The sequence below is a fragment of the Megalobrama amblycephala genome, linkage group LG19 (assembly GCF_018812025.1).
Source record: "Megalobrama amblycephala isolate DHTTF-2021 linkage group LG19, ASM1881202v1, whole genome shotgun sequence".
NCBI lineage: Eukaryota > Metazoa > Chordata > Actinopteri > Cypriniformes > Xenocyprididae > Megalobrama > Megalobrama amblycephala.
The window spans coordinates 12,480,670-12,489,063 of record NC_063062.1 but is presented as its reverse complement, the minus strand read 5'-3'; the positions used below and the strand labels follow the sequence as shown (position 1 = coordinate 12,489,063).

The following is an 8,394-nucleotide window of genomic DNA, read 5'->3' as shown; positions in this document are numbered from 1 at the left end:
TTTTGTTGTGATGACTCAAAAAACCAAGTTGAATAATCTTAAAATTTTAAACCACCCCTTAAATATGAATACAGCTTGTACAAAACATGTAGTAAATTATAGAAATTCAGAAAAGCATATAGATGATTATGTAAGTGGTTGTATTAATTTCATCAACACCCTGAATTACCAAACCTTTTGGATTTCTACAATGAAAATCAAAACTGTCATAGTTGTACAGTCATATTCATGTGAATATGCAAGAATATTCAATCTAAGATCTTGATAGCAATGTTATGTTGTTCTTCGGGAGTTACACATATGCAAATGTAGTTCATTGTTATGGAAATAAAGAGAGATTAAATAAAGACGGACTCAAACAAGATCATTTAATCCACATTTCAGTATAGGGCTGCCAATTTAAAGTGCTTTACATCAATAATATACAAATATGCAGATGAGAATAAACAACTGACATGGACTTGGAATAAATAATATATACAAAAACATTAATTACTGTTGCATCTAATTTAACAAAATGTCCTAACCTATCACTAAAAAAAAGAGAGAGAGAAAAAAATGTAGCACAGTATACATAACAAATATATGCATTGCACATAGCCACTTATTACCAGTGATTTCTACAGCTGATGACGATATGTTTAAGTGGGATGTCAATTTTTTTATAATGCAATTTTCTAGAACTTTATATAAATTATACAGTACATACAGTGACTCTGAAAACACTCCTTTGCAAATGAAAATGACTTCATTACAGTGTAAGAGCTAAAATACTACAGTACACACTTGCTTATTCCAGGTCTAAAGGTTGACAGTGTTTTGCAGAGGAAAAAAGTAAAGTTTGATTTGACACAGCAGTATTTCTAAAGAACATGTATGTCTTGAATAGGTGTCCATCAAGGTGGTAGAAGAGGAGACTTGAAGGTGCAGGTCCCAGTGCAGTGACGGGGAGTCAGCATCTTACACGAGAAATGGTGTAGTGCGTCGTGAGCTTCTGGGAAAAAAGTGAATGGATCATTTAAAACAAAAGCAGGCATACGATTATGTATGTGTGTGTGTACAGAGAGGAAATGTGTTCAAGGACAATAACTGATATAATACACTGCAGTACGGCTCAAATCTGAATTTGAAATCCTAACCGTCTACATATGAACATGAGTTATCAAAAATATTCAAGGTCACACTGTGCCTTCCTAGGATACATCCTTTAGTCTTTTCAATGCTAATATTGCTTGCCAGAATCAGTTACCTTTTAACTTTTGCTGAATAGTTTATCGTGTTTTTCTCTCATGGTCCAACTCGCTGCACAAAGTGTCTGCGCAGGAGAGACAAAGGATATCTCAGGTGTGGATTTTTCCCCTCTCATCTAAACTGGTTCAGGTTTGTGCATGGGCTTTTCTGGCATCCAAGTGTACGCACTTCAGAAGCTGACAAAAACCATAGGATCCCTGTCTATGTAACGCCCTTACGCAATGAAAAACTGCATAAACCTACTGATTAGTAACATATAAAACTCAACAAACTCATGTGAACTCCAAAAAGGACCACAGAAGGTGGTGAGTAGTTCTGATGGAAAGAGTTTAGTGTGTTGTCGTTTCATTAAATACAGTACACAAGCTGTCGTGTGAAGTCGAACGCTTACCTCGAACAATCTGGAGTTGCTGCACCATTTCCTCTCTGTATGAAAGCTCCCTTTTCATTTGGTCTTGAAAACTGTCTAAGAAGAAAATGTGACATAAATTAAATATCAAAATACATATAAACAATATAAAAAACTATAGTGCTTTACAAAAATGTTTTGACCCTTAATTAATTCTCTCATTTGACTGATTTACCCTGCTTTTATATGTGATTTATATGTGTATATATTTATATGTGAAGCTGTTTTATGTATTTTATTTCTTTAAAAAAGTATGTTTTAAAATTGTGCACAGTCATGACATCTTTTGGGGTAATAACATTTATTTGAATGGATCGTTGTACAAATCAGTTGTCTATTTTCCCTATATCAAACTATATCAAGTATTTTGTTTCTGTTGCAGTATTTCAGTGGTTTCTGTAACATTCATTCTCAATTTTTAAAATATGCTCAGTTTGTGCTGATGAAAAGTGATCCAACAGCAAGAATTAATCCCCAGCATTACATTCAAATAAACTGTCTGCAAAATCTTTTCACTGTCATGAATTTGGATTCACGTGCCAATGTTATGCAGAACTCTTCAGCTATACTGAGCCGAAGTTATTGGACTCTTTGTTGCATCTCTTGAAAGACTCCCTCTTGTTTACACTTGACAAAATGATTCTTTAACTGTGTTTTTTTATTATAGCTATTTAATTTTAAATGGCCAACTATTAATCAGCATTTTAAAGGTAATTTGCATTTGTATCCATAGTTGTTAAAAATGAATTCTATTCAAACTGCATTTTATTGTTTGCAAAGTTTCGGTTCTTAAATATCACGCTAACACAACAATAAGGTTACAATTAGTTAATGCATTAACTAACAATGAGCAGGACATGTATTACAGTATTTATTAATCGTTGTTAATGTTAGTTAATTAAAAAAATACAACTGTCCATTGTTATTTCACACTAACTCAGGTCCATTAAATAACATAAACAAATACTTTTGATTGTAATAATATATTAAAATGAAATTTAAATGTCCCATTAACTAAGATTAATAATGCTTTATAAGTATCTTTCATTGTTAATTAATGTTAACAAATGTAAAATGTTACCAATATCACATTTCAATTTAGAATTACTTATATTGTAGCTAATTGTAGCTTATTTTACAGGTAAAATCAGAATCAGAATGAGCTTTATTGCCAAGTATATTTGCCTAGAAATTTGTCTTAGTGATAATCAATCAATAAATAAAACAACTAATCTGTTAAGAACATTAACATAAATGTAAATGTAGAGAATTAGTTTTTGATAGCCTTGTATATGTTTAGGAAAGTGCAAAGAATACATAAGAAAGGAAACTAACATAGAACAACCTACCTTTTAGATTCTGGAATTCACGCTCCAACTTTTTTCTAAGCTCCACTTGTTCCACAAGTTGTTTCTGCAATTCCTCTGTTAAAATATATAAAAGAAACAGCTTATTCAAATGTTTCAAAATGACTTTAAATTTCAAAATAATCAGCAGTTTTATTACCATGCCATTCCACGCTCTATCATGGAAACCATAATTTCCAGTAACAACAAATTAAGGTTCTATTTTGTGCCGTAAATCTCCTCATGATCTCCATTTTCTCATCAGTTCTGCTAAATATGTTGACAAATGGTAATGTCCAGTCATGTATTGTTTTGTTTAGTTACCTTTGGCCATGTTCTCTATGTTTTTCCCAATCAAGGAGCCCCTGCTGCCAGTGTCATGGCGCATTGCTTCCTCATCTGCACAAACAACAAATACAGCATGAAGAAAACCAACAGACTAGTGCTGAATATCAGGAGGTCCAGTAAACGGTACGCACCATCATTTGGTTCCTTCAGGCGCTCCTCGTTGACGCTGGTTTGATCCTGTTGAGTTTTGGGTTCCATCTCCTCCACTGTAGACGAAGGTTCTTCTTCATGCACGTCTTTAACTATAAGCATATTTATGTTACAAACGCGGTATGTTAATAACTTTTTGTTTTAAAAAAATAAAAAATAAAAATCCACATGAATGAAAACAGGCCTACCACTCGTTTCGCGCTGGTACGTCGTCGTTGAACCAAAATAAGATGTGCTCATTTGATGCACGTGCTCGTCTCTTTCCCGCGCATAGACCTGTAAAATTGAGCAATTATTCGCAATTATCCACTTTCACATTTTCTGTGTGAATGTGATGAACAGAATTCGAGTGGAACATTGTTATTTTGATATAATTACATTTTTAATGAACTAAGATTATGAAGAGCCATATCCACTCACAACAAATTACCTGAATTAATTATTAAGCTTTAAAAGCATCGCGACAATTTTCTCCACAATCTGGATGCGTTCACCTCATTCACAAACTGTATTACATTAACAATAATTAATTACCCGAATAATGTAAATTAGATTAAAATGAAAATACACTTTAAAAATAAATCGTAAAGATTTACTTATAGTTGAAGAGAAAAAGAAAACATAGCATTCGTATTAATTCTGATTTATTTTTAATATATGACTGCCAATTTAATGCAGATAGCCTATTTATATCTTAAAAATATTAGGTTATAATGTCTAGCCTATTTTTCTTTTTAAAAATATTGAGAGAAATTGAATTTTAAAAAAATCACAGGAATTATCCAATGCGCGGTCCCGTACTCACCTCAAATCGCGTCGTGTGTTTATTGTCGTGACTCTCCAAATCAGACGACCGCGTTTCACTTGAATTTGTCGTGTGTAGCTCACTCATGGTGTGGATCTGGCTATTCTCTTGGTCTTGACCTTTAACCCCGTCACTCTGCGCTACGGCCAAACTCTGTGGACTCCGCCGGTCATCCACAGACAGCTGCAGAGACTCCTCATCCTCGTGCGCCTTATGCGACTCCACGTCCACATCCGGATCGTCCACGCTGTCCACGTCCGGAGACACTGACCTATAACTAGAACTTTCACTCAAGAAATCTGGTGACAAATAGCCGGACCGAGGAGCAGAATACGGACCCCTGTTGCCGTATAGTTTCGCGATGCTCTCAACATCTTTAACAACCGGTCTGAATGCGGATATGTAGCTTATTTTTCTGGCGGTGGTGGCTGGCATTCCTTCTATAGACCTGCTCTCGTCCCCAGATTTATCCTCTTCGTTCCGTGTCGACTGAGTGCTGGAACACCGTTCATTATCAAGTAAACTGTCTTTAGGGGTGCTCGTGCTTCGGTCACTTTGCTCTGACGCGTCTAGTTCACTATGTCTGGTGCATAACACGTCAGAAGGAGGTTTAGGTTGGGCATGGTGGTATGTTGGCATGGCCAAGCTGCCTGTCGTAGGCCAAAACATCGGAAATGAGGGATAAGCACTGTCCTTAGCGCTCGGCCAGAACACACCTGACAGATTTGTCTTGTTTGGCTCTCCCATCACCACACCGTCATCCTTCTTTTGACACAATCCAAAAGCCGGGAAACCGTATGGATGTGGAAAGAGCGGTGGTGGAATTTTCTGTAACATCCCAAAACTCTTACTGGGCACCGGAATCACGGGGTAACTGCGGATGCTGCTCGGCATGGTCACGTTCCCCCTGTCATCCTCACATCTGAGAGTTTTGTGAGGCACCTCAGACGGTTCCCCCTGGGTTTGACCTCCCGGTCGTTGCGTACTAAGCGAGGACGAACTTTCAGACCCACCGATTGGCAGCGTCCTCTTGCGGCTGCCGCCGTTAAACATGGCTTTGACATCTTCCCAGGCATGGGCCACATCATCTGGTGAGTTTTTGTCGCTCAGTTTTAAGTGTCTTCTCCACGAGTTGAAGTTTGCTGCGTCGGGTTGCGTGTATTTGGACTCCGGCGTGCGATGAGAGTGAAATATGAACTTGTTTGGAGAGAAATACATGTTGCAGAACGAACACTTAATGCACTTCGCTCTCGAGCTGTTGTATCTGGCTGGGATGAAATTGCCCCGGCTGCCCCACGCGCATTCGTGCGACACGTCAAAAGCGAAATTTTCTGGTAATTTCGGCGGGCTGTGGGCGCCCAGGAACGACTTGCAGAGCCTCTCGGCCTCTCTCTTTGTAATCATCCCGCAACGTCTCGAGGAAATGGGCATAGCCCCCGCGCGCCTGAGAATCTCCAGCTGGACCGGAGTGCACTGCACACAGGTGATGCCCAGGGCCACGCGCCGGTTGTGGATTTCGTTATAGCTGTAGTTCTTCAGAAGTGTGTTGGATATTTGAGCTAGGCAAAGTCTCTCTTGACCGTCTATGACTAGTGAAACGATCGGTATTCCGTATAAAGAGGTCTCACTGACTTGGTTCGGCTTGAGTGTTGGGCCAGAGTAAGGCTGCAAGTCTTGTTTGGAGTTCGGCGAACAGCTGGAGTCTCTTCCAGCCGGCAGCTGATTTGGGATAGATTCCATTCCTGGAAATCTGCGAAGAGGGACACAAAGAATATTTTTCAGGACACTATTATACTGAATTAGAAACGGAAAAAACAATAACAACAATGTATTATTTCACACAGAATGTTATAGCGATAATAAAATAATAGCAATAGCCTAATAAAAATAATAATGAATAAAGAACGTTAGCCTACATGCTGAAAATTCATGAAATGGCCGCCAGGTTTAATTAATCCACATTGAAAGAATTTATCTGTCTAAAGATATTTGTAGAGACACCGAGATTATCGTCTTAATGATATTAACTTCGACGTGCTTTTTATTGCATCGAAATTCCGGACTTTCTTCGTTTTAGCCCATTTTTAATGTATTTATACGTTTGTTTACAATACTTTTTGTGTGCAGTACAAAAGACCGTTTTGAAAAATGCAAACAAATGCAGTGTCAACACCAGTGATTATAAAGGAAAGAGCAGAAGGAAATGATTCCTTGAGCCTTGCCAAAGAGCATAAAGGTGTAAGAAGCTTTAAGCCACTTTAATTGTAATTACTAAAAGATGAGCTTTACGTATAGGCTATCGGATCTGTTGTTAAAACCAAGTGAACTATAATTAAGACAAGCTCCTTGTTTTCAATTTCAGTTAAACTTAAAAATGCGTTTTTTCTTTTTACAAATGGACAAATATAGCTATTTGATTTGATGTCTATCTATTTGAATAGATTTTACATATTTAAAGCCTATGTTTTATTAGGCTACGCATACAGTTTACTTAGAGTAGCCTATTATTTGGATAAAATTGTGGATAAAGATACATACAGCGCAGTTCTTTGCGGTTATTTTAGCTTCTGAACAGTGTAAAAAAAACAATTTACATTGCAGACATGGACAAATGATCTCACCTTTTTCAGAAGAACGCGAAGAGCCTTTTATATGTGGAGGAAAATGCGTATTCGAAAATGCGTTTTCGAATCCTCTGGATAAATGCGCTGTCCTCTATAGCGCGTTCTGGTAATCAGACGCCTTGGAATCCCGCCGATCTGATATAAAATGTCCACGAGCGTTTGTTTAGCGGTTTTCTTTCAGGCCTATTAGAGCGCGTGGACTTGCATCGTACTCGGCTCTCCCGCGACTACTGTTGAGGTGCGCGCGGAGGGTGACCACATGCTAGTGCGGACCTCAACGACACAACCACTGAAGACATTCGACAGCGCTCAAGTGACAGCTAAACTAATGGCGAGGCACTCCCACTTAGCGCCAGCATATTTACATTAACTATTTGCCTTCGGGACCAATGGGGACGACAGTCAGTGCTGTCATTGAGGCCTGGAGACGTTTAAAGTTCACCACGTGATCTTTTAACACATGAAAGTGATTGCTTGTCTGCCAGTGTGTGCGGGGGCGCGCGTGGCATTTAGGAATACTTTAGATTAGTCAACCCTAGTAGTAGTCGTATTAATGCTGTATGTAGGCTACGAAAAAGTTTGTTTAATGTGAAATACCAGTTTTCGTGGGAATTACTACGGTGCGTTCTGAGAAAACGTGTTGTTGTTGTTGTTGTTGTAAGTTTTTAATGAAATAAAAGGTTTTCTCAGATTTCTCTACGGTGAATATTATTGATGTCGCTTGTTAGGTCGCACCAAAACCTAAAAAAATAAGTCCCTTGGATTAAACCTAATGTTTACAAAACAAAAAGGCAGAAAAGATCTAGGCTCAGAAACGCTTACGATGTTAAGGATTCACAACTAGTCAATTAAAAACCACCGTCACACTATGGCGAGATCACACACACACACACAAAAGAAGATCTAGATAAAAGAAATAATTTATTTTGTGCATAATTCACAATTTATTTTGTTATGAAATGGAACGTGTTATGGGAATCAAGAAAAAAAAGGCATATTAAAAGAGTGCATAAACAAAAACGAAAAGGGGAAATGGCCTCGAGGCTTTTCATCTATATTCAGTGTCTGTTTAAAAATAAACTATACTGTTATTGAAAGTGCATGGTGCCGGGGGACTTATATAGGCTAAGCAATGATTGTCTCCGGGGGCTATTTGGATCGGTGTGGGTTAGGGGTGTGCTGTTGCCCGCATATGTTTAAGTTCCCACGGGTTAGTTTAACTTTTAGGAGCAATCATTCTTATGAAGACAAAGCGTAATTCACAACGTTACGCTTTAAACCCAGTTTAAAAGCCGTGTCTGCATTAAATATTTCAGATTAACGCAAAATCAAGTGGATTCCATCTTAAAAGGAGAATGAGATGCACAAATTACTGCTTATGAAATATTATCACAATAAAATAACCTAATAAACTCTTACATTTCGGCTACAAATTACTGTCAAGAACTAGCTAAATCAAAT

General features: G+C 37.8%; 1 protein-coding gene across 8 annotated transcripts; it reads right to left on the bottom strand.

The window, feature by feature from the left end:
* Positions 1-354: 354 nt before the first annotated feature.
* Positions 355-7,806, bottom strand: skor1b (SKI family transcriptional corepressor 1b). Of its 8 annotated transcripts, none has more exons than XM_048169359.1 (9): positions 6,931-7,803; positions 4,310-6,059; positions 3,693-3,780; positions 3,486-3,596; positions 3,331-3,405; positions 3,010-3,084; positions 1,643-1,717; positions 1,250-1,315; positions 853-994 (listed from the first exon to the last, which is right to left on the bottom strand). In XM_048169359.1, exons 2-8 carry the CDS (start codon positions 6,047-6,049, stop codon positions 1,272-1,274), a joined length of 2,208 nt encoding a protein of 735 aa, XP_048025316.1. In that variant the 5' UTR covers positions 6,050-6,059; positions 6,931-7,803; the 3' UTR covers positions 853-994; positions 1,250-1,271. The 8 variants fall into 8 exon arrangements, 5 of the variants coding, with proteins under 5 accessions (XP_048025313.1, XP_048025314.1, XP_048025316.1 ...); XM_048169360.1 differs by having other exon boundaries at positions 853-991; XM_048169356.1 differs by lacking the exon at positions 1,250-1,315 and having other exon boundaries at positions 355-994; positions 6,931-7,797.
* Between the last annotated feature and the right edge of the window lie 588 nt (positions 7,807-8,394).

What these genes read in the sequence shown, in the direction of transcription:
- skor1b (XM_048169355.1), bottom strand. Translation starts at nt 6,049, where the DNA reads ATGGAATCTATCCCAAATCAGCTGCCGGCTGGAAGAGACTCCAGCTGT. An exon ending in AACACACGACGCGATTTGAG is followed by an intron (nt 3,781 to 4,309) that starts GTGAGTACGGGA and finishes TCAATTTTACAG; the next exon opens with GTCTATGCGCGGGAAAGAGA. An exon ending in CATAGAGAACATGGCCAAAG is followed by an intron (nt 3,085 to 3,330) that starts GTAACTAAACAA and finishes ATATTTTAACAG; the next exon opens with AGGAATTGCAGAAACAACTT.